At 31.5% G+C, this 27,588-nt stretch overlaps 1 protein-coding gene across 3 annotated transcripts in view; it reads right to left on the bottom strand.

Annotated features, from left to right (window-relative positions):
- Positions 1-27,588, bottom strand: part of GLS (glutaminase) — a 76,908-nt gene that overhangs the window by 20,229 nt on the left and 29,091 nt on the right. Inside the window, exons 8-15 of one of the 3 annotated variants that reach the window (XM_045868327.3) lie at positions 20,110-20,142; positions 19,957-20,015; positions 16,620-16,686; positions 16,017-16,067; positions 13,307-13,483; positions 11,298-11,429; positions 9,301-9,393; positions 1,285-8,253 (exon numbers count right to left, since the gene is read on the bottom strand). In XM_045868327.3, the coding sequence (XP_045724283.2) occupies positions 8,107-8,253; positions 9,301-9,393; positions 11,298-11,429; positions 13,307-13,483; positions 16,017-16,067; positions 16,620-16,686; positions 19,957-20,015; positions 20,110-20,142 (759 nt within the window). In that variant the 3' untranslated portion in view covers positions 1,285-8,106. Of the gene's footprint in view, positions 1-1,284; positions 8,313-9,300; positions 9,394-11,297; positions 11,430-13,306; positions 13,484-16,016; positions 16,068-16,619; positions 16,687-19,956; positions 20,016-20,109; positions 20,143-27,588 lie in introns of those variants that run through there. The other 2 variants (XM_045868328.3, XM_045868326.3) reach the window with 2 other exon arrangements.

The following is a 27,588-nucleotide window of genomic DNA, read 5'->3' as shown; positions in this document are numbered from 1 at the left end:
AAATGTAACATTCACTTCAATTCAAAGTAGAAACAATATTATTTAGTTGATTTCTTTATTTATATTGTAAATCTTGTGCAGAGACCTGGACCCACAGATTTTGTATTCAAACTTGAAAGTAAAATAATAAATTATCAACCATAAACTTTATTATAATAAAAAAAGCATGAATTTTAATAGTCATGTTTTTAACTTTTTAAAGAAAATAACTCTTGAATGGCAAATGTCAACAATATTAAAAGATTTGGAAATGAACATATCAGCAATATGAAGGCTTGAAAATGAAAACCCATTTTATGAGTAACTTTGATATAATTTTTATGTTACCTCATTTTCAGCCAAAAATGAGTTATGAGAGAAAAAAGTTTAAAAATAAAGAATACTTGAAATTAATTTATTTTGAATTTTTCAATTAGGATCTTTGTGAGTGACTGTGAGAAAGAACAAAACAACAAAACGTGGACGAAGTCCAATGAATAATTTATACCATGGTTTTATACAACATAATTAATCTCATTTAATGGAATTAAATGAATCCCCTCGAAGGATAATTGTAATTGCCTCTTAGTGATGATTTGTGAAAGGCACATAAAAAATAATGAAAACTAGTAATTAGAAAAGTTTAACAAGAGCCTAAAGATCATAATTTCAATTTGAATTTTACAATGGAATGGTCCAAATATGAACAGTTAACTAGTATAACTGATGGGAGTACTTCAAGACCATTCTAATTTTAGTAATTATACCGTGAAAACAAGCGGAGTTTATACTGATTAAGAGCCAGTCTCCTAAAAGGTGAGGTTCTCATCTATATAAACTTGTGGAGAAAAGAGCTACCCATTAGGCAAGTTTAAATTTTGAAAAGAAACCCATACTTTTTTTAAGAATAACATGATTTTAGGTTGTAACATTTCTAAGTCAACAAAGGATAAAAAGTAATGCTTTTCAAGAAAAGCAATATAAATTTCCTTCATAAATAAAAAATAAAAATCCCAGAGCTATTAAATGGAGATTGGTGCTAAGGACAGAATACATGATAGAATAATATACTGACAAATGAGGTGCCTTGTTCTGAAGCCACCCAGAGATCCAAAAATGTAAAATAAAAACAAAGGAAATAAGCTAGATATTTTGCATAGTATGTGCTGGGAAAAGCTAACTTGCAAAGAAAAAGAATTTTTCTTCTAGAAAACATTTATTTAGAACTCCAATAACCTTTTGCTAATTTAAACTTTTTACTTATATATTTAACCTAACCCCAAAGGAACTTATTTTAAAAAGCAAATGGTTCAACATTTATTTTTAGAGTCACATTTTTGCTACATTTACTTTCTTTCAAAGGTTCCAGGGTAATGTTTTATTTTTAGAACTACTGTATAATTGTAACATTCACTTCTAACTTTACTAGTCTTTATAAACTGTGGCATAAGACTGTTTACTAGAAAAATACAATTAAGTAGTTATAATATAAACACTGATGGGACAATCAGTTTGCCAAATAACTTACAGTCATATTAACTATTGTCAATTATGCTTTTCATTACAAATAACCAATAAACAAAAGGCTGTATAACAAAACACAAAACAGACCAACTCCATCAAAACAGAGAAAAAAATATTGTACATATGTTAACTGAGAAAGCAAGGTGCTAAGAAACCTGGAAAAGGGGGTTGGTTGAAGTGGGAGTTTGCACCAGATAAACTTTAAGATTACTTTCAAGCGCAATTATAGGATTCTTATCTATTTTATTTTATTTTTTGAGAGAGAGAGAGAGCATTTGTGCATGCAACTGCGGGAGGGAGAGAGACTCTTGGGCAGGCTCTACGCCCAGTGCAGAGCCCGACTTGGGGCTCAATCTCACAACCCTGAGATCATGACCTCAGCTGAAATCAAGAGTCAGATGCTTAACTGACTGAGCCCCCTGGCGCCCCTCAATTATGAAATTCTAATAAATTACAAGATTATGGTAAATGAAAGAACATCAAAGAACTAGAAAGTTTGAACTATGTTTTAAAAATAAAATAAACTCTTCAGCTGTTTATGAACTAAAACATAACTCAGGGCTTCAAGTGGAATTACTGGACAGAGGAGATTTTTATTATATAAACAAAAATCACCAGTCATGTTAATATGGAAACAAATCTAAAACTATTTCAGGTAAGAACTTTTCCTTTTAAAAGCTAATTTCAATTGAAACAGATAATTTCAATCATCTGAGGTATTAGCATTGGAAGTATTTCAGCAAGGTAAATAACTTAATGAAAAAAATCATTATTTTTAATAATACTATGTCCAGAAAAATCAAATCCTCAGATATTAAAATTTGGCTTAAAAATAGATATACCAAGTTGTTCTTTATCACTGAGATTTAATTAAATATTTCTGAGTTAGTAAATGAGATTTAGAGTTGAAAGTCTAATAATGGTGTTATGAGATCAATTGCCAAAATCTGTCACTTGATTACTCTTTCTTGTGAGCCTCCATACTGAACTGTATGGAGTTCATCACAGCATTTGGCACCAAGAATCATAATTTGTTCTTTTCTGTTTTTTTATCCCATACATAACAGTTCTCCATAACAAGTAATTTATGCAAAAAAATACCACAGATACCACCAAAAAAAGCAACACACGCAAGTGCTAATTTATGTCATTCATTTTAGTTAAAGGTTAATGTAATTCATTAGAAAGCCATTATGAGAGTTTAATCAACACAGGCTTTACACATTCTGCATATATATCTTAAAAGTCTCTACAGCTACAGATTCTAAAAATCACTATAGTGGATCTACAATATACAAAACAAATGGTAAAGTCAACCTTAAAATTAATGACCTTTCATATTTCAAAATATAAATAAAAAAGAACATTTTAAAACTATAGTATAATAGAATCACTTCATTAAATACAAAGATTTATGATCAGTCTCCTTAACATCATCTATTTAAAAAGTAAGTATCTTTTCTATTACTATTTAAAAAATTAAGGACTCCTTAACATCAAGTTTTGCCAGCTCTGTTTTATGTTGGATAGATTTTGCTCTAGATGCCTTTATAGTAGTTTTAAAAACTCAACTAAAACAGACCAAGTGTAACTCTAAATTTCTTCAAGTCTGTATGGAATTCACTTTGATAAACTACTTGAGCAGGGGAAGAGAGAAGGAGAAAAGAACCTCTCCCGGTCCAATCAAATTCCTTCTATTTCTATGCAGTGTAAGAAACAAATGTTTCAAACTATGTTACAACTTGAAATAAAAGTGGTTGAACTTAATTTATTTGAATATATATATATATATTTTTTAAAGATTTTATTTATTTGACAGAGAGAGAGACAGCAAGAGAGGGAACACAAGCAGGGGGAGAGGGAGAGGAAGAAGCAGGCTTCCCAAGGAGCCGGGACCCTGATATGCAGGGCTCGATCCCAGGACCCTGGGACCATGACCTGAGCCGAAGGCAGATGCTTAACAACTGAGCCACCCAGGCGCCCCTTGAATATATTTTCCTGTTTAATTTTGCCTTTGAACTCCATGACAGAGAATGGACTAAGGTGAAGTCTATCCTAAAAAAATCTAAGTGAAAATTTGAAGGATGGGCCATGATACTTCATAACAGCTGTATTCTCCAACATCCGGTTTTGGTTTTATTACACAGTGTAAATATTACATTTAATATAAAATAGTAAAGGAATGGAACAGAAATCATGTTATTTTGAAAAAATTGCATTCTAGCATTTTCAAGATTGGTTAGGAGAAACACCCAAATTTTCACAAATGAAAAGTAAAGCACATTCTTAAAATAAAAATTGTGCACAATTTTTGGAATAAAACTATTCCATAAGCTGTTCAAAATGAGAAGTACATTATTTTTTTTAAGTTGAATATAATCCTTCCATATAATAAATTTTGGAAACTGCCATAAAGTCAACTTTCCACATGAAATTTGATGTTCTTGCTTTCCCTTTTATGGAGTTCCCCAATACTGTTACTCGTACTCTGACAGTGCAGGTAGTGAAAGGGCACAGAAAAAGAAAGCACAATCTTTAGAGTTAAAATGAACAAGTAAAATACCTTATATTTTATAAATCCTGGGGCAGCAAAAATGTTAAGAGTTATTCTATGATAAAACTTGGAATAGGAATAAAGCAAAGAACCATTTACACATAACATACTATGTGGAAAGGACTGCTGCTGATTTTCAGAAGATGGATGGATGGATGGATGGGTGAATGGATAGATGGACAGATAGACACAGATATACTCACAAACACATACATATAAACATGCACACATTATATATAAATTATCAGGATACAGACTGGCATATCAGTATATAGCAGTGTTTCTTTCCACATACATACATACATGCCTATAAAACTCTACACTGTCAGACAGACCAAGACCACCAAGTTCTTTGAGTCACCTCTCCCTGACCTTTAAATGGATTAAAACAACAACAAAAAAATTCCAAATGTATCTTTAAAAGTAAACAATCATAAACATTACATTTTGAATATATCATGACACTTGAACTCCGTATTTACTAGTCCCCAAAGAACTTTATCAAAAATCCCACAAATACCAATTCTTATAAACAATGGTATTTCGCTTTCAAATAGTTCTAAAATTCTACAGTATATTTGGGACATCTTCTCTGGATACAAATTATGGATATGATCAAACAGAATAAAGTACAGTTGACCTTAAACAATGTTGGGGTGGGGGTAAGGGACACTAACCCCTATGTAGTTGAAAATCTGCACATAACTTTTGACTCTCCCAAAACTTAACTACTAATAGCCTACGCTGACCAGAAGCCTTACCAAGAACATAAACAGTTGATTAAAACACACTTTGTATGTTATAGTAAGCTGGAGAAAAAAAATTTAGAAAATCATAAGGAAGATAAAATACATTACAGTATTGTACTACAAATTAAATTATATAAGTGGACCCATGCAGTTCAAACCTGTGTTGAGAGTCAACTGTACTGTATTTAACCAATAATGCACGAAGCCTCATTATAATTTGGACTATGTTGTGTAAATATACAGAAAGAAGTAAGTTCCTTCTGAAAACTAAATTCCTTAAAAAGTAGTTAAGATGAATTTCTATATTATAGTTATTCCACTCTAATACAAGTTCTATGTGAATGACAATTCTAAAGTAGTATTATGATACTCTTCATTTGATTTAGCAATATGATTTTCCTAAACTAGACAACAGATAAAACAACAGTGACACAGTGAATAACACCAGTGATACTCTTCCTCAGAAAGCAGAAACAGCATACAGGGTAGACTTTTGGAAGGTAGACAAATGGAAAAACAACAAAAAAAAAAAATTGGGAGAAAAGTCTTTATTCAAATACTTCTAGTACAACCAATAGGAAATGTCCTCTCCCTCAAAAAATCCCACTAACTCTATACTTTGCTTAAAGATAAAAAAAATCAAACAAAGCCCTTTTGAGTATTTCTAGTATCTCTTCACAACAGCCTCAGAATTAAAAATATAAAACATTTTAATAGTATCTTGATAAAGGAAATTTTTTGTTAAAATTCAACTACTTGTACTTAAAATGCTAGAGTTGCTTTCATCAAAAAAAAAACAATAAAATCAGCTTAAAATAAATTTATTGTACAATACAAAAAGTAGGCATACTGGAAAATAAAAGGTACATTATTAAATATACAAAGCAAATGAAAGAAAGCTAAGTAACACAAATGTTTTAATCCAAACACTAAGATAAAATGCACAACATTTATGCTAAAAATAAAGTATTTCAGGAAGGATATGCATTTCAAACGAAATGTTAATAATAAAAAAAGGAAAAACAAATGTGCTAATTTCTAAATGCTTGAATATCAAGAATCAGTAATGGCATGAAACATTAAATCCACAATACTGGGTACTTTTCAAGAACTTTATTTGAAAAGGTATTAAAAATAATGAAGGAATCAATTTAAAGAATGTCCTTAAATCTGGCAAAGATTTTCCTTCTTTATTTTTTTCTTAAGGTAAAGTTTGGGGGCCTATTCACAGTATCTTCCCTCTTCCATTTGGATACCTTCCTACAAAAATTTCTGGATGCTCATCCTTAACAAGATTTTTAAAACACAGTTAGCTTAGATAATGCTACTTCACTGGTAAGTGTGCACTTACCAACATAAGTGCCATAAATTAACAACATAATTTTGAAATCTATACATATGGACACAACAGGAAACATTAAATTTTCATTTTATAAAGTAAAACCAATCTCCAAATGAAATAGTAAAATGTAACAATTTAGAGCATAGGGGAAAAAATAAAACTTTTTCCCCCATCTATCAATTAAGACATTCCCCAAACTGTAAATGGCTTTCGTGGAACTCATAGTATAAATGATACTGTTTAAAGGTGTTGCAGAGGCGAGGACTTCAAAAAAACCAATCCCCTGTCAATGGCCAAGCCAGAAGTATCCAGTGAGATATGCATTTATACATTAGAGAAATATTCAAGTAACCATAAAATCCTTTAAAACTTAACATATAATTATTTAAATACTTAAGTTTAATACTTAAGTTAGCCCAAAAAGCTTCTGACCAATACCTTTGGAAGGGAACTTCTTTTCCTATTATCATAGTTCCCAAGCTCCAGACATCATATGATCAGGTTTTCTGTATTTATTTTGCACCAGTATCTAAATTACTCAGTGAAACCTTTTTTACTACACTATTATTTACTTTCATAGACGTTATCTACCACATTTATGCCAGGACACTAAAAAAAAAACAAACTATCAAGTTCTCCTTCTAGACCCCAGACCTCATCACTGCTCCTCCAAAATCTACAAGTTTAAGAATGGATAAAACAAAAACCAAGAACACCTTGTAGGTATGGGAAACTGTGGGGAAAAACAAAGAGATATTTGGAAGAAGGAAGAAGTGTGAATAGGTCCTACAGAATCTTACAATCACTTTGCCAAGACAGACTTTAAGCATTTTAAATTATTCAAAACAGTCCTTCTCTTAAAAACAAGTTTTGATTCTCAATATTGCATTTTATAACCAAACAAAAGGATTCAGATCTAACATTTTAGTAGCATACTTACTACCATCAGACTGAATTCATTTCCTAAGTACTCCAAAAGAGTTCAAATAAAACAAACTTCATGAGATGTTATTATAATTTATCATAAAAGATTCATTAGCATTTGTGAAATTATTAGGATAATAAAAATATTAAAAGCTAAAACCCAAGACTTCACCATTCATACTTAAATATAACAGAAAAAGTAACGTGGGTAATACGAAAACAAAATTGTTTAGGTAAACATTTCACTTGAAGACACCCACTGTTGCTCCTTCTGAGTAACCATTATAGCTTTTTAACAGTGAAATGTCATTATCTTACTTCTGAAATTCTTTGGCTGGAATGTTTTAGTAACATAAGACACTCCTGTACATGACAATTTTGACAGAACATAGAGAAATTGCAAAATAAAAAAAGCAAAGACATGATTTATGTTTTAAAGTGTTTGATAAAATTTAAAATGAAGTTTTAAAAATTTAAAGCCAATCTATCACTAAAAAGGGCATAAAATGTAAACTTAAGCTAATTTTATAATCTACTGCTATATTAAATAATTTGGGGTTCATTAATTTTGCCTTTTTAGTTTTGTATTTAGCATAGAAATAACTTTCTACTGCCCCTACAGACATCATGTAAGTTTTAAAACTGGGAAAGAAAAAACAAAATGTAATGAAATTTATGAGTTCAATGTGTGGGTTTTAGAACCAAAAAATTAAACATTTGTTACTATTTTAAAATGAGGATTAAGTTAAAATTTTAATTATACCATCAAAAAATTTAAAGGAATTTTTCCTTTTTGCATCTTCAAAAATAAAGCAAATTTGCTTTACTTATTTATAAATACTTTTTTAAAGACCAACAAATCCACTTTTTAATCTCTTATCTTTATACAAAGATTAAAAGGAAAAAAAGCTTTATGGCTCCAGCACCCAAGGTTGAGAACACAAAAAACTCAAATAAATATTTATAGTATGCAAAAAAGCTAAAGATGTTTGAGAGGTTAAATGAAGAACATTCTGAAACTAGAACCCATTTCTTTAGCTTTTCTCTCCCAGACTTTCCATTCTATATACTACAGTTGTAGAGATGTCCTCATTTGACTCAGGTGACACTTTTTTCCATACTGTCTCTTTTAAAGCAAGTTCTTGTTGGAGACTTTCATAGTCCAATGGTCCAAAGGAATGCTAGTTGTTCAAGCAACATACATAATTTATTAGTGCACTTGAGTGAAGAAAGGTCCAAGCTATAAAACGGTATTTTTCAATGAATGTTATTAAAATCTGTTAACATTTTCACCCACCACCATTTGATGTTTTGTTCCATGTTACTCATGTTGACTCTCATGGAAGTTTCTATTCTGTTGGCTTTGTATAATTCTCATATTATTAGAAGTTACTTTGATTGGAACAATAGGAAAATTTTCTTACTATGCATAAAAATAATTTCTACTTATATAAGTGCTTCATATTAGCTTCAAGTCTAATTAGTTATTTACTATAAACATCCAGATGGGATGTAAAAGAATTTAATTAAAACTCAAAGCAAGTCCTTGTTCCAGTGAATAACTATGAAGACAAAAAATCCTGTTCCTGAAATTTAAGTCCTGACTCTTAAATATTAGCTCTAAAAAAGTATATATGTGCAATAATATGAAGCCAAACACACTGATAAATAAATATTACTTTAAGAGTGTCAAGAATTCTATATTAAACACTTTTTAAAGAAAAGTATTTCATTGGTAGTGGCCACTAAAACTTACTATGAGGCTTTGAAAGGTCTTTCACTAATACTATAAATCCCTTTCCCATTTATATATCCATCCACATCAAAATAAACTTCAAGACTATAACTGACAAATATTAAGAGTAAAAACAAGGCTTTCTTTTATAGCATGTAGCTAGCACTCTCCAATGTTGCTTTCTTGGAACAGAATCAATTCTTTTTTCTTTTTAACAGAATCAATTCATAAAAATATTGCTTAAAATAGCAGGAAAATGGGTGGTGGGGAAACTCTGCTGCTAGGCTAACCAGTTTAAATTTAAATAAAACAGCAATATCTATATACTACCATGTCCAGGGTAAAAATGTCAACAACTTGTGTATACTCATTTGTGATTAGCAAATATATGAGGCCACTAACAATTAAACTAAGTTCTATTCAAACAGGTGAATCTCATTTTCTTTCTCTTAGAAAAATATTACATAATAATCTAAATAAGAATTTTGCTTACCCTTTGATCACCACCTTCTCTTCGAGGATCAAGTTTTTTTGCAAAGTGTCTCAGATTATCATAGTTATGGAAATTACAGAGAGAAACAAGATCCTGTAAATAAACAGAACAGGTGTAAGAAACTGGCTATTCATTGGCCATTGTTTTTTCATATTTTAACAAATCACACTAATATTGTCCAACTTAACTACTATCTCATGGAAAATACCACTGCATGCTAATAAAGCGGCATGATGCATCAAGAAGAGAACTGAAATGAGAATGAGAAGACATGGATAAAAATTTTGAGAACACTGCTTACGAGCATGACCCTAGGGCTCAACCATCAAATTGTTTAACTTTCATTTCCTATAAAATGGGTACTATAGTAACAAGCCATATGAAAGAACTATTCTATCAAATAACCATAAAGCAACACAAAAATATAAATCAATATTCCGGTTATAATCTATTATAATCTATAAGCAATCCAACGTCATCCTCTAGTTTTTGTAAAATATAAAAAACTGAAAAATAAGTCAGAATTTTAACTGAGAAAGTTTGCAGAAAAATTATGGCACTCAATAGAGATTCCATGAAGTAGTAAATGTACATAAAACCAGAAGCTGAAATATTAGCAAACTTGGGTAACAACATAAAATAGTGAACTAATCAACAGTAGTAACAATTTTATTTTGCAGTGCTTATGTCCTCAAAAAAGAGACTTTTCAAGGTAGTTTATGGATAAAGATATTCAAACATGCAGATTAAATGATGATACAATAAACTATAATAATCTTAATTTATGTTGGGCTTTAAATTTAAACCTTTCCAAGTTTAATAACTTTAGCTGAGCTTTCAGAAACTGAAAACTATTTAAAACCATGACAATTAAAACATCAGTTTCAAATGTAATTTTCTGTGGGAATGAGTATATGGGAGCTGTCTGATAGAAGCAATTTAAAGCTCCTCTATGTGTACTTCCACGGCTACCCCAGTAACTGGCAGACAGGCAGGCAGAATGCCAACAATCAATAAACTACTGAAATGAGTAAAAAAAATAGAATCACTGGATGGTTCCACTTACATGATCATTATCATACAACATCCATTCATGATAAAAACCTTCAACAAAGTGGGTTTAGAGGGAACATACCTCAACACAATAAAGAGCCTTATATGAAAAACCCACAGCTAAAACCATACTCAATAGGGAAAAAAACTTGAGAGCTTTTCCCCTAAGGTCAAGAACAAGATGTCCACTTTTATTCAACATAGTACTAGAAGTCCTAGCCACAGCAATCAGACAACAAAAGAAATAAAAGGCATCCAAATTGGTAATGAAGAAGTAAAACTTTCACTATTTGCAGATGAAATGATACTCTATATAGAAAACCCTAAAGACTCCACCAAAAACTACTGGAACTGATAAATGAATCCAGTAAAATCACAGGATACAAAATCAATATACAGAAATCCAATGCATTTTTACACACTAATAATGAAACCACAGAAAGTAAGAAAACAATCCCATTTATAATTGCACCAAAAATAATAAAATACCTAGGAATAAACTTAACCAAAGAGGTGAAAGACCTGTATTCTGAACTATAAAACACTGAAGAAAGAAACTGAAGACGACACAAAGCAATGGAAAAGACATTCCATGCTCATGGACTGGAAGAACAAATACCACATCATTTCACTTGCATGTAGAATTTAAGAAACAAAACAAAGGGGGGGAAAAAAGAGATAAACCAAAAACCGACTCAACTACAGAGAACTGCTGGTTACCAGCGAGGTGGGTAGGGGAATGGGTGAAACAGGTGAAGGGGATTAAGAGTACACTTATCACGATGAACACTGGGTAATGTATAGAATTGTTGAACCACTATATTGTACACCTGAAACTAATACATCATTGTATTTTAACTATATAGGAATTAAAATGGAAAAAACTGTATCATTGGATGGTTCCACTTATGTGACCATTATTTTCAGTAAGAAAATACACTTACATGACAGAAATGAATTCCCTTAACACTGTTGCCCATCTTGTCCAGAGGAGGAGACCAGCACATCATGCCCATGACATTGGGGACAACTAAAAGAATGCCCCCAGCAACTCCGGATTTTGCAGGAAGACCAACCTGAAAATAATTTGAAAAAAAGGATATTCATGTTAACATTTTAAAAAAAGAAAAGTTATGTCCAACAATAAGGGAACTGGTTTAAAAATTATGGTTTACATACACACAGTAGAATTCTAACATTACAAATGTAGAAAAGTATTTTTCAACATGTTTATAATACAATAAATGAGAAAACACTATTAAACAGTTGAGATATGTTTGAATATAGAAAAATTTGAAAAGATATACTCTAAGGATTAAAGTAAATTACATCTAAATTGTGGGGCTACGCATGTTTTTATTTTAGTCTTTTGGTCTATATTTTTTAATTCTATAATAAACATGTATTAAAGTATAAAAAATTACTTGGAAAAAATATTCTATGACTAGAGAACAATGAGAAATTATATCTTCTTAAAAGATTCTCTGTGGTATACTGTCAGAGAATTGTCTGAGGAATAGAAATAAGATGGTAATTCAAATTAATCCTCTTCAAAACTTAAGTTTGCATTATGCAACACTTGACAATAACTGTGATAAAAGACAATATATTAATATCATCAGGGCAGTATTCATTAATGGCTTACTAACATTCCAACATTGACTACCTATCCTAGAAATAATCTTGCACAAAACCCAAGAGGAAAAAAAAAAAAATCACCTGAATGGGATATACCAATTTACCAGGAATACAAGATACAAGGGACAATGGTATGGATGCAATAAACAAAATCTATACTGTGAGAAACTATACAGGATAAATGACCCAGTTTTATCAACTAAAAATAACAAGAAAAAAGAGAGGTCAAGGGGAAGAACATAGATTTTGAACATAATAATAAAGGGAGATAAAACCAATCACAGTGTATGGCCTTTATTTGCATCCCAAGTCTATTATTATAGAAAATAATAATTTATAAGACAATCCAGATCATCTGAACACTAAATATTTTGATGCTATTAATCTTTTTAAATGCAATAATGCTGCTACGGTTTTTTAAAGACGTCCTTATCATTTAGAATTACATATTAAACTACAGCAAGGGTGGGGAATAAAGATAAACAATATTGATCATGTATTGATAATTACTGAAGTTGAGTAGTGGGTAACATTAAATGCATTTCTCTGTTTTTCTGTTTTAAAATTTTCAAATAAAAATTTTTTTAGGGCATTATGTCTTCACATAAGCAGAATGAGTTAGAAAGCCTATACATTTCACAAGTGTACAAAAATGCTCACAAGTGCACAACAGAGCTTAAAGCAGTATATTTTTGTTAAATATACTTTAAGTACTTTAAAATATCTATGACAATAACCATAGATGTTAAACATCACAATTATGTGCTCCTTCTGAACTTAAGGAATTCTTGAGGTACATAATCACCATAATGCTAAATATTAACAAGGAAAAGCAAAGAGGTCTATACTAACCTTGTACTTTGGAATGCCTTATAAGTAGAAGTGATGAGGTTCTATAAATTAAACTTCAAGTTCTTAAGAATATCTGGTAGAGGGGCGCCTGGGTGGTTCAGTCAGTTAAGCGTCTGCCTTTGGCTCGGGTCATGATCTCAGGGTCCGGGATCAAGCCCCATTTCAGGCTCCCTGCTCCTCGGAGAGTCTGCTTCTCCCTCTTCCTCTGCCCCTCCCCCTGCTCATGCTCCCTGTCTCTCTCTCAAATAAATAAATAAAATCTTAAAAAAAAAAAAAAAAAGAATATCTGGTAGGCTGCTTAACTCTATTTCTTACCAAGTCTGTAACAAATTAACCTTGAAAACAAGTCTCTCTCTCAAAAATTAATGTGCAGCTTTAGAACCAAAGTTCAAACTATATTTTTAAAAGAACTAGTCCAGACTAGTTCCTCGCAGTAGAAAATTAAGATTAAACAATTACTTACATGGAAAGCAAACTGCCCTGAGAAATCATACATGCCACAGGAATGCATCAAACTCAGTGTATTTCGAACTGCTTCAGGGCTCAGTACTCTCTCACCAGTAATTGGACAGAAACCACCATTAGCCAGTGTTGCAGCCATCACACTGGCTGATTCACAAGTTACTTCAATGGAGCATAGCTAAAAGGAAGAAAAAAACTGTCTGAAAATCTGGGTTCACATTAATTTTTGTACTGCAGTTGACTTCTAAGGAAATCTGTTTCATCTAGTATTTCATACAGATCTGAAATCTTTCTTCCAAGGGGATTATTTTAATATAACTTGATAATATTCCAAAGATTTTAATTTGAACAAAGTTCAAGCCCCTTTATGGTTTATCCTGATTTGCCCAGTCACCTAATCTTCTAATGGCAAAACTAGGATAGGAAGAGCCAGCCCCTAAGCACTAAGATTTGTAATTGCCCCAAGTGATATTAAAAGTTGTTTAAATATTAATACTTTCTGTTGGATACACTAACAATTATTTTTAAATCAAAAGAAAAAGGAGCCATGATATAGTTTTAAGATAAAGCAACAGACATCAGTATGATAAATAGCATCTACGTGAGAAATTGCCACTTAAGGAAAAAAATGCTAAATGCCTAACATTTCACTATAGCAAAGCTCAGCATCCCTATGTAGCAACATGCAAAAAATTAAGGGAAGAAAACTCTAAGATTGCTCTAGCCTGGATATTCTGTGTGCCTAAATCAAAATGCACTTATTAATATTCAAATACTTATTTGATACTGATTATGGCTGCTGGATAAATTATGATCAATAAAGAAGGCAAAGTCCAAGTACAATATAGTTTGAAATTTTTGCATTTAAATATAATCAAAATAATGGAAACACCTTATCATAGCAAACCCAAAATTACTCATAAAACTGAAACAATAAATATGCTCCATTTTATTTTTCCTTAACAGCAACCAAACTGTGGGGGGTAGGGGAGAAAGGAGAGGAGAAAGAGGATGGAAGAGGGAGCAGGAGAGAAAGACTAGGTTCTCAACTTGCAAGCTTTCCTTATTCATACTTCAAGACTGTACAAGAGGCACAAAAGGGGTCTGGAACAGTAAGAAGGAAAACTAATTAGCTATAGTGTATTAGGAAACTGACTGAGAACCACTTTTTGACTGACATTTACTTTTGTTTATTTATATTAAAATCTCTTCCCTATTTCTTCAAAACTACAAAACCTACTTACTATACTGACCCAGACAGCAAAGCCTTATAGTAGATTTAATCATGAAAGTCTTTCTAAAATAGATTTAAATTCCAATGATCATTTCCCAATTTAATCCTTAGTATTAATTGGAATTTTGTTTGTCATAAGATGATATACTACTAACTTTACAAATCCCAATTTGAGAGTACTTTCCTGATACCCTGATGGATGTTCAATTACATACAGCCCTTCTCCAAAAACGTAAGGCTTCTATGGCCTTCTCTTGATTTTTGCCCAGAAGTGCAGACACTTCACAGTAGATTAGTAGCACCTAGGCTGTAACAGCCAAACTCAAGTATGTACACCAAAGGAAAAGAAGCATTAATGTATGGAAGAAATTCATATGGGCAGGGGGAAAATAGGGCTACTGGATAAAAGTAACTATGACGCTGTATTTTATGTTAACACCTTATAGCTTCAAAGGAATTTCACACACATCATCTCATATTATCTTCAAGGTAACGCAGAAAGTTAGGGCAAGCATGTGCTACACATAATGAAACTAGGTCTAAGTAATTGAAATTAGGTCACATGGCTAAAAAGTGGCCAGATTAGACCTTGATTTTATATTGATAGTCTGGATTCTCAATTCACAGTTCTTCACATTGGCAGATGACAAACTGCCATCAAAATCTACTTCATTATCAACCTCCCTTACATATTCTTGAAGATTACTACAAATTTGAAATTCAAGCACTTCTTCAAAAGTAAAGACAGACAAATGTAAGGTTAACTAGAAACCAATAACAATTAATTTGTTATTATGTGGCTTGACATTATATCCCATCAGAGGCACCAATGTTATTATATCTGTAGGAATGAACTGAAATGAAAACACAGGGAGAAAAAAGGGATGCCCAGGAAGGCTATTTAAAACTGAGTTCTAACTACATCAAAAGCTAATGATGTAATGTATGGTGATTAACATAACATAATAAAATAAAAAAAATAAATAAAACTGCATTCTATAACTATAGCAGATTATATGAATGACCCACCTCCCTTATGAATGTTTAGAGTTAGAAGTTAGAAAAAACCCTCTTTAAGTTAGAAAAAACCCACCATATGACATTGCAAAAATGAATTAAACCAACCAAGAAACTGCCTCTTTAAGATGCTGAGTATGAACCGTCTGATAAAGAAACAAATAAATCCTCCAAACAAAATTGAAAAGCTAAGAAATCGCTTAGTTTATAATAAGAACAAGCCTGGAGTTATACATCATTTTTGACACTTCTTAAATATGTTTTTACAGAAAAAAACTCTCTATTACATTCTGAGGCATGACATTTTAGGAGAAAAAGACATGAAATTATCTTTTTTTTGGAAGGTCAATGGTAAATGTATTTTATCTTAGCCAGGAGCCATGATTTCACAGATATCTATATTCTGCAAAATGTGACATGCCCATTTATATATAAAATTCATAGAGTTAAAGTAAATTACCTGGAAATAGAAGTCTAATATACCAACCATGTCTGTGCCTTCTGGAAAACACTGGAAAAACAGAAAGGCAATTAAAAACAAGTATATATGCACATATGTAAAAGACACATAAAGATTAAATTTAAAATGTACACAAATGTTTCATCTTGAGAAAATAGCACATAACCTATAAACAGTATAAACATGAAATAATGAAGAACAATAAAGTAAAAGTACATCACATACAGATTTCTAAATACTAGTTTAACAATGATAAACTGATTCATAATTCATAAACTAAGTTACTGGACCACCCTCTTAAAATTTAAAAATCAAATGTAATCAACAATAGTCTGGCATTACACTTTTGGAAAAATGGGCTAATCCTTAAGCAAAACTTGCATTAATAAAACTAGTCAAATATTTGAATACTGCCAGATACTAAATCGATTTAATAATATTAACATTTTGATACCATTAACTCAAAAGAGTGTTTTGCGAAAACTTCTGTACCTTAACTAGTAATAGGTAGTTGCTTAAAATCTGTTGCTGAGTTCTTAACATACATCTTAATGTAATTTAGGAAATAAAATAATTTGAAATAGAAATAAAAATTCAAAAAACCTTTTTTTCTTTTAGGTAATATCCTATTGCAAAATTTCGATCTCCACTTTCTCTTTCAGACTGAAACCTAGGAAGAAAAGAAAATTGCTCTATTTACTTATTTTCTGTAAGAGTATGATTGTTCTGTAGTTTAATTTGTATAGCAAAGTAAAGTATAAAGAACACATTGACCTAAGAGTCAAGATTGCTAGGTTCCAATCCCAGTTCTGTCAATAGGCTAGCTATGTGTCTTGGGGAAGTTATTTAAGTGACAATTCTTTTAGCCTTAACTTCCTCAGCTATAAAAGGACTGAAATGAGCTAGGCCCTTTCTAATCTTCATATTTTATGAATAAAGAAGCTAATTTTAAAATTATCAAATATTCCATCATTAAAAAATATACTAAGAAGTTGCAGAATCTCTGGATCCTCCAAAAGTACAATAATCAATTCCAACTGAGGAAATTTCACTGAGAGAGGGACACATGAAATGGGCCTTTCAGCATTTGTTAGATTAACAGATTTCAGGGGGAAGCCTAGACAGTGGCAAATTCCATGTAGCAAGAACAAAGTTAAAAAGTATAAAAGACAGGACTTCATTGAAGAATGGCACATATTCTTAAAAGAACTAGGCAAAAAAAAAAAAAAGAAGAATGGCACATATTCTGATGTATCTGGGAAATAGGGTTCATGGAGAAGAGTGGAGAAACATCAAACTAACAAGGGAGACTAGGACCACATTATCAAGACTGATAAATGCTAAAAATGGCTCCTGATTGCCAACAAAATGAAAGCTTCAAGGCTTTCAATCAAATTACCTTGTCAGATCTACATTTTAGAAGGATAACTTGACATCAGTTTGGGAAAGGGAAAAAAGAAAGGATGACTGATGCTATTAGGAGACCGGAGTAATAAGAGCCACCGAAAGCCTGAACTTAGGTAGTGGTGATAGGAATGGAAGGACAGGTATGATCAAACATGAGAGCAGTTCAGCAAATCTTCCAACTTGATGGGAAAGAGGAGAAACAGGGTGAATGAAGTCTGGTACAAAACTCTAGATTTCTAATGCAGTCTACTGAAAGGATCGTGATACCAACTGATGGGAACCCTGCAGCAAAGGGCAGTTTGAGAAGAAAGAAAATGAGTTTTAATTTAGACAGATTTAATTTGCAGTACATTTGAGAAATCAACCTACAAGAGTCCAGAAGGCTGCTGACAAAAGAGGAACTGTGGGTGACACACTGTATTATCGATCATGGAGTGGGGGGTGGCAGTCCCCCCTACCTATACATTTTAATGTTCTTATGGTCAGAAAAACAATGCTGAATGTGGAAAAGCTCTTGAAAATAAACTTATCCACTTGCCATACCTTTAAAAAAAAAATCAACATAGTGTAGTAACTACTCAGCAATTATCACAATGCCTAGCATATACCTCTGTGCAACAAACACTAAATCAAGTGCCTATTATCTACCAGGTAACAGGAATACAAAAATGAATTGGAAGATATTCTATCCAGGTCTAAAGGAGATCAGAGTCTAATAGCGGTGATGGGGCAGAGAGACACAGAGTAAGCTCAATTAAATATGGTAATATGAGACCACAGAAGAGAGGTGAGATGAGATTCATGAAAAACTTCTGGGAAAAGATACTTAAGCTGATGAATAAAAGTTGGTACAACAACCTGAAAATTTTTGCCTCCTGAAACATGTAGTACAAAGCGTCACTTAGTTAGTAGTCATGTCAAAACTGTTTCAGCTTTATCTAACCACAGGAAACAACCAGACCTATTCAAAATGGAGAATATCCACTATAGCCAGATGCAGCCTACTGCCTGTTTTTAGAAATAAAGTTTCTTGGAAGATCACCTCATGTTGTCTATGGCTGCTTTCCTACCAAAATAGTAGAGATGAGTAGTTGCAACAGAGTCTATATGGCCCACAAGTCTGAAATATTTACTATCTGGTCCTTCACAGAGAAAATTAGTTAATTTCTACTTTGTAAAACAAGTGATTGACACTTCCAAAAAAAGCCATTTAATAAAATTTTATAAAGCAAGGGTACAGAGCAGGGGTACTCTTCTATTTTAATAAAGCAAGAGAGACTTATATAAATGTATTGTATGAACCTTGATTAATTCCTGGGGAAAAAGGCTGTAATAGGCATTTAAGGGACAGTTGGGGACATTTACATATTAATGATATTTTTAAATTAATGTTAATGATCTTAAATATGTTGATGGTATTGTGGTTATGTAGGAGAATGTCCTTATGAATACACATGTTGAGTTATTTAAGGGTGAAATGTTGTGATATCTATAACTTTATTTCTATTAGTTCAGGGAAAAAATCCCAACATATACATGTATATTTACATATATGTACATATATAGAGAGATACACATGTTTTTAAACACTTCTATTTAAAGAAAGAGGTTGAGGAAAAGCAAATGAGACAAAATATTAATCAGAAAATATAGGTGAAAGATACCCAGATATTCACTGTTTATTATTTCGACTTTTCTGTAGACTGGCCAATTTCAAAATAAAAAATTGGGGTGAAAGTCAACTTAGCTAGGCAGAGAAATTAAGAGAGGTAAGACAGGGGCATCTGAGTGGCTCAGGCAGTTAAGCGTCTGACTCTTAGTTTCTACTCAGGTCATGATCTCAGGGTTGTGGGGATCGACCCAGTAATGGGCTGCTCATTCAGCCTGGAGTCAGCTTGTCCCTCTCCCTCTGCTCTCCATCCTCTACCCCGGCTCACACACGCTCTCTCTCTCTCAAAATATATAAATAAATAAAATCTTAAAAAAAAAAAAGAGGTAAAATATGTATTACAGGCAAAGAAAAAACTGAATAACTGTATCGGTAATTTTTTTTTTTGAAGACTTTATTTATTTATCAGAGAGAGAAAGAACACAAGCAGGGGGAGTGGCAGGCAGAGGGAGAAGCAGGTTCCCTGCTGAGCAAGGAGCCCAATGCTGGACTCAATCCCAGGACCCTGGGATCATGACCTGAGCCCAAGGCAGACACTTAACAGACTGAGCCATCCAGGCATCCTTAACTATTAGTAATTTAAGGTAAAGTTGGATTCCTTTCTAATTCTATAATTACCCACAAGAAGTTTATCAAAACTGTTTAAAGCATTTATTTATTCACTGAAGTAAGCCCTAGATTCAACAAGGGAGAACAGATTAATTCTAAGTACACTGTGTATTATAATATAGAGAAAGCGGGGAGAGGGAGGTAGAGGGGAGGGACAAGACAGTATTTAAAACAGAATTCTATAATCTAGTTATTTTTGTTAATTTAAAGAGGCCTGGCCTATTATAAAAAAAGTAAGTCATAAATCAGACTCACGTCGCATTACTGAATCCAACATATTCATTGCCAGCCATCTTATTCAAAAACTGCATCACCTATAAACCAAAATTAGAAAGTATTAGTAGTCAAAAAACAAATATATAAGGAATATAAATATAACATGAAAACTGAATTCCATATTGCACTTACATAGTCAAATTTTTCAGCATTATTCACTCCTTGCTGCAAAGAAATGAGACATAAATGTTAATATAAGCATCACTCTACAGTTAAGTTTTAAGTGAATATAATATCAAAATTCCAAACTGCTATCATTACAATTAATATATTGTACATTAGTACTTTTAAGACTAGGAAATACTCTAAAATAATTTAATATTTACATAAACTTTTTACATGTTCTTTTTTTTAATACCAATATGTTGAGAATGGATCTGAATTACAAAGGGAATGCTTTATTTTAAGTATATCTTTACCCAACCCAAAGTTACAGAATTTTAGTTACCCCAAGTCCCCTTATCTTTCATGACAACACATAATATTCTAGAACGTATGTTATTTAATTTCATATTTTAAAAAAACTTAAAATAAAGTTTCACCCTTAGAAAAGAATTGAGTATTTATAAATTATGGTTTTTAATTAAGAACAATCTACTTATATTTTTAAAATAACCTTAAACCAGCATTAGAGTTAGAAAAATGAGTTATGTTGCAAAACTAACTAATCTTTTATAATTCTAGTATATGCAAACATTCTGAATACATTTTGCTAGTGTAAAGAAAGCTCTACCTTTAACATCTATCTCATTTGTTTTAACAATTCTTGAACTAAAAAAATATATATTCCATAGTCTCTAAAAAATTAGCTACATTTGAATTTAGCATTATGCCAATTCAGAGCATGGAAGATGTATTGTTTCATGACTTCTATTTCTGATATGTTAGCTACTGCAAATGTCAGTAGGAAAAACCTATGTAACGTAGATCAGTTCAAGTAGCCAAATGGTTTCATTTTACCTCGGCGAAGTTTACAAAGCAGTAAGATGTAGATCTGAAATCAAACGTATTAATTGGTGATGTGCACCCAATAGAAACAATACATCTCTAATTTTTAAAACAGGTTTAAAATAATTTGACAACTAAAAATTTAAAAACAAATTTCTTAACTTTACCCTCAAAAATTCCAAAACATTACACTTTAAAATTTTATTATGAGGGGAAAACCTGTACCAGAGAATTATTTAACTGAATAAAGCCAGGTTCATTCTCCACTTTACAAGTGGACTAGGATGTGGCTGATAATCTGTAAAACCTTACAAATCAACTTATTTAAAGAAAGGATGTCAATCACATATACAATCAGTAGCTGAAAAGAACACACTATTTCATCAAAATTAGGCATTAACAAAGCTTAAACAAGATAAGAATAATTTAGCTACAGCCATATTGTAATCACTATCTATTTTCCCTAAAGTGCCTTTTGACATATTTTAAGTTTTCTTTCCTTATAATACACCAGAATTCAAAATGTAGAAATGTAACTCCAAAGCTGTTCAATGAAAAATAATTAAAAGAAGAAATTACCAACTTCATTGAACTGTTGCAGTTGTCAAAATATTCCATAGATCCTAATGCTGTAAAATATGTAACAACATTTAAACCACAAAAACCTTTTTAACCTTTGAGAAAGCACAAAAAAAAAAAAAAAAAAAAAGAACAACTCTTTTGGAAAAGGATGTCAGCATTTGCATTGGGATGTTACATGTATAATTACCATTATACAATTAATCAATGTAAAATAGACAAGTTATACTGAACTTTCATTCTCTGACCTAAACTGTGCCCTACAGAACAAATACAATTTTCTTTATTTAGCTGTCATGTTTAATAAAAAGAAAAAAAAAACCTTCCAACTCTAGACTATGGTCACATGCTTGGTCTACTTTGTAGCTTACTAAATTAAAGCACAATTGAGTTTTGCTTCTATGCTGTTTTTAAAAAACTGGTATTTACCAATGTCAATCATTATATAACATTTTGGATAAGCTACTTGAAACGTCCTAGGCAGATTATATAAACAAGCAAAATAAAGTATCTCACTGATTTTTGTTGACCCAAGAAAGTTTTTCCCCAAAACTTCCCCATTTAAAAGTAAAAGCACTTGATTAATGTTTATTCTTAGTATCTACCCTGGAAATAGTATTATTTAAGTCAATAAAATATATTTGCCCCTATATCTCTTGGGAAGATTCTGTGCACCCCAGGGATATATGGGCTCTAATAATCATTACAAAATGCTGTTATTTTAATTTCTAAAAAAATAACTGTATAAAGTTTATTTGCAAAGATGTGAGGGAAAAAGCACACATACACATACAAAAGAGAGTAAACCCCCCAAAAGCAAAAATGTAAACTGTAAAAAAAATCCATCCTCATTATCTAGTAGTGGGGTACAGAGGGGTGGAAGAAGAGATGTTATGAATATCAGAACCCAGGAATGGGTACATGGGAGCTAGTTACACTATCATGTTTATTTTGTATATGTTTGAAATTTTTCATAAAAAGTTAAAGAAAAAAATGTTTGTTAATAATGTCCTATGTTAATTTACAACTGTTACTTTAGAATATTCTTTTCTTTTTGAAATAGTAATTGATTTTTAATTAGTTCATATATAAGTAGATTATTTTCTACTCTTCCTATTTAAAATTTTTACAGATGTATGAGTTGAGAAATCTTGCTGACAACAGAGGAGTAGATAGAAATAGAAAAGGTTTTGTTATAGCAATACCACTCAGTTCTTTACATATAAAAGTCACACAGTAATCAATCCATCCTTAAAAATTCTACTTAATGCTCTTACTAACAACTTGATTAGATCCTCTGTCCATTTTGTTGAAACCAAAGACCTAGAAACAACCTAGAATACAGAGGGCTGTTCCCACTCTTTACAATGATTCATACCCTCAATACCACTGACTCTAATATTTCAAAATGTTCTCTTTTGTTGGTGCCCAAGAGGCTTTTATAACCTGAAGCAGTGCACCATAGTAAAATTTGGGACGCATGAGAAGTATGCCTTCTTATGAAAACTGGGAGGAAATCTGGACCAAAGGCAGACTAATTTTAAGCAAGACATATATGAAAACTGAGATTTGCAAACTGATAGTCTTAAAACTATTAATGTCCCTTTGTCTCTAGGAAAAAAATTCCCATAACCAGGGATATGTTTATCCCAGTTTTAAGTCACTGTACAACCATTATTAGATATGTTATTTTCATTTTAGAAAAAGTTACAGTGATATTTAGTAAGTACAGTAGGAAAACTTAAAAAAATAAATTGGAGAAAATATATTTACCAAATCCATTCACCAATTTTTTTTTTTTTGGTGTGAAAAAGTGTTTTTATTAAGAGAAGGGGACAAGACCCATGGGCAGAATGAGCTGCACTGTGATTGTGAGGAGTGACTGATTATATACATTTAAGTTGTAGGGGGGTAGAGATAAAGGAAGTTTCTAAAGGGATTTTCATATGTTAAAGACTTACAGGATCCTGGAGATTAAATGACTTTTAAAAGCAAACCATGTTTTGTTTGAAAAGGGTAGTAATCAGATCGAGAGACTAGAAAAGTATACAAATTAATTTCTCTGTAAACATTCCTACACTAAGTTAAAGAATTTCCATTTCATTGAAGAAAATTTTATGAATGAAAATGTGATAAACAGGCACAGAGTTTTAAACATTGGCTATTAAAAGAATTAATATAACTATGTTGGAGTGTTTTTATAGCCTGTTTTTACAACATAATCCTGAACTCAATTATATATTATACATTAAAACACAGGTGAAAATATTACTGTTAACAGGGACATATGCTAATAAATTTAGTATAAAAATGATTCATTTGAAGTCCATGCATTAATCAGTTATTTTGTAAGTAAATCACTTGATTCCATTCATAAAGTATGGAGGTGTAAAAGCCAATTGAAAATTAGAGATCACAGAGGAAAGAGGCATAAAAGAGGCAAAAAGAAATAACTGAAAATGATTTTATAGAATACTCTTTAATCTTGCCACAGAAAACGCTTTAAAGCTAAATAATACTTGGAGGATTTAAAATAGATATTACAGGTAAAAAATAATGTTCTAAATCTAGTATTATCTAGATTAACCTAAATATAAAGAGAAAAATTCTGTTGGCAACAAATTATCTGCCTTTCATTAAAAAAAAAAAACCTCAAAGAACTCAGCTGATATAAACATGGAGTGAATAAAACAATTAACACGATAAAGTCACCAAATCCAAGACATCATCCAATGCTCCCCAGAGCCACAAATCACCTTAAAAGTGTGGCTCACAGGCACATTCAACAGGTTGCTGCTAACATAACCAAATTGAGCACTATATACATACTAACTAAATTCATCTTATTTTCATGGAGTATGACTGAATTGTCTTTTAAAAAGAAAAAATCTGATGTTTTAAATTTAAAAATACTTCTGATTTTTAAAAAAATCAGACTTCTTCAAATGACAAAAACTGGAAAATACTATTAGAATAAAGAGAGACAAAAACACAGAAGACAATGTAACTTACTCTTTACCTTTAAAATAAAAAAGCAGAAGAACATACTATGTTATCCTCATTTTCCCACCCTAACCCTCAAGTTATCCGAAGATCTTAACTTTTAAACTAAAACTAGGTGAAGTTTTTACCACTGCAAAGAAAAAAATTACATATGTAACTGCTATTTCATCCAGAGTTAACTGTGCTCCTTTCAAATTTATTTTTACTCTTCCTTTTAAATCAAGCAACCATATTATCATCATCAGATAAAACAAACTGCATCAAAAAGTATTCTTTTAAACTTAGTAGTTACCACAAAGAAAAAGAAAGGATATTAATTTTATAGTTTATTAAAATCATGTGCATTTTAAGTACAAAATGACATTTGTGGTTTTTTTTTAAGGTATTTACCTATATAAGCTTTGTTTAAAATTTTAAATATTGGAGTTTTCCTATAAGTTTAGTAGTTAAGAATTTATGCAACAGGTTCCTTCTGTCCAAATCCTCCTTTTTTCCACAATCTGCTAATCCTTTTGAATACTTGCTCTGCCTCGTTCCCCCATTTCCTGAGGATCATCTCCAATCCTACAAGGAAAAAATATCAATACTACAAAATTAAGAAATAAAGAGTCTTACTAAAGACTCTACTAATTTTTTTGGGGCAGGGTGAGAGAAGACTAACATGAGGAGAATGTTTTAATAGCACCAAATAAAGTTGAAGTTTGAAAGAAAAAATAGCCTTAAGGTCATCAACTAAAAGAGCTAAAAAACAAAATTTATATCTAGTAGCCATGGTAAAATATCCACGCTTTGGGTACTCAAATGCAAGCTCCTTGAGAAAAGGGTTATTAGTTCCTTACAGATAGCAGGTACTGACTAACGTCCAAAGAATGACCATATTACACCCACTAAAATTAGATGTGACTTTTAAGCCAATAAACTGTTATCTTTTGTACAAGTTAAAATTAAAAAAATAAAACTTCTGTTTTTTGGACAATATAACTATGCTAGGTAAGACAAAGATGTCATCAAGAGAAACAGCAAACACCTACATTAAATATGGCAGAATGAATTCTAATGAAGAGCAAACACATCAGATTTAGCTCAAGCCCGACTCTACTGCTGTCAGTCCCTGTCTAGTCTCAGTTTCTTCACCTCATCTATATAAAGTAAGAAGGCTGGACTTGAAGACCCTTCTGGCAATAGTTTTGTTACCTCAATTTCAATTACTAATTCATAAATATGTGATCATACAACCTTCACAGATAACATACAGATTTTTAGAGGAGTTCTGAGTTCTTTAAAAAAAAAGTCTAAAGAAGTATTACATTACATTACATACCCCTCCAAGACTTAGATGAACTTCATTAAAGAAAAAGAAAGAAATTTGTGAAACACTTCTAAAAACAAAACAAAAATGCCAAGAAAGTAACCTTAAATATGAACTATATCCCAAAGCCTCATTTTCAACTTTGCCAGTAAATTAAAAATGTTTATATATTTAAAATCACTGATCAAATTTATAAATACAAGATGACTCAGTTAAATTTTTGCACTGTTGGGCACTGAACCACACTTATGTTGTGTATACGTGTTTTTTTCACTGTTTCATATAATGTGACTTTTATGGCTCATGACTGAACATGAGAAATGAAACTGATGAAGTGATGGTGTGATATGACCAGACATGCATTTCTCACATGCAGCATTTCAGCGTAGTATATGAAACCCATGAATCATTAAACAAAAGATGTTTAAGTGCATGCAGTTAAGGAAGGCTTCTTTTTATCATTTACGTATGCCCTTTCCTGAAAATACTATTGGTGTGCTATGTTATTCTTTCTCCAATGTAAGAATTCTTCAACTTGGATTCACAGATCAGCTTTCAAAGGGTCTGTAAACTCCTTAAAGTTTTATAATCACCGTATGTGAACATTTTTCTGGGAAGACCCAAAAAAGCTTTGGAACCATTCTAGTGCTTTTCTCATCAAGCACTAATACATAGGTTATATTATCATAACTTTCCTTACCTCTAATTTGTTACTTGTTCAAATCTAAACAATTATTAAAGAGACTTTTCTCTCATCACAATGTTTACTGAATTTCACCGTCAGGACCCATTCATACTTGTGTCCACCTCACACTACAAGGTAAGCAAGCTACCTGAAGGAAGGACTGTGCCTAGCACAGATTTGTAATATAATTTTCTACAACAAATATTCTCTCACCTCAAACTGACAACTTTTACCTTATGTAGAACAGTCATGAATAGCTAGATGTTATAATGGGCAAATAAAAATTTCCACAGTCTATTAAAATTAGTTACATTAAAGAATAATACTTGGCTATAATACCTACCTCACTAGAGTTAAAAAGATTAAGTGGGCCAATGCTTACGAAGTATTTACGCTAAAATAACAACTAAACATACAGAATTCTTATCATAGTAGTCTTCTATTTTAAAGCCTTTTCTCATGAACATATAAAATTCATGAAAGAGGATTTCTAGTATACAAATTAGGTTAAGTTTTTATTAATTGGGCCAAAGGCATAATTTATATCCAAACATTCTTTGTGTAACCAGGGTATCCTGTCCTCACTAATGCATCTAAAAAGCCATGTAGTTATGTTTTTTTATGCTTGGAAAAGATAAGCACGGATTTACTGAAGAAAGTATATAAATGTTCCAAACATGAATGAGATTTATTTGAATATAAATGAAATTTATAATTAGAAATTACAAATCTAAACAGTATCACACATTCATATCATTTTCAAATACTTATTCCAAACAACATTAGAGCTTCCAATTATTAAGGCAAACCAGACACTAAAACAATCGAAATCAAAACATACAATGTAAAACAAAGCATAGGAAAAATAATAAAACTTAATAATTGGAATAAGTCTTACTTAGTTATGATAATAAGCAAAACAAATGAAAGAAGTTCAAATGAAAATTGTGAATGTAGCTCCTGAGAGTAGAAAGGACTTCAGAATGTTCAAGGGTAAATGTACTTTGTCTTAACACAAAGTACCAGAACATTTGTTCCTACATATGCTGATGACAGTTAACAGTAAAATGCTTTTAATTGTGTTTAC

The sequence above is a fragment of the Mirounga angustirostris genome, unplaced genomic scaffold (genome assembly GCF_029215605.1).
Source record: "Mirounga angustirostris isolate CCGP_5_RB_7025 unplaced genomic scaffold, mMirAng1.0.hap1 SCAF_3, whole genome shotgun sequence".
Lineage (NCBI taxonomy): Eukaryota > Metazoa > Chordata > Mammalia > Carnivora > Phocidae > Mirounga > Mirounga angustirostris.
The sequence above is the reverse complement of the archived record's forward strand: the minus strand, read 5'-3'. Positions and strand labels throughout refer to the sequence as shown.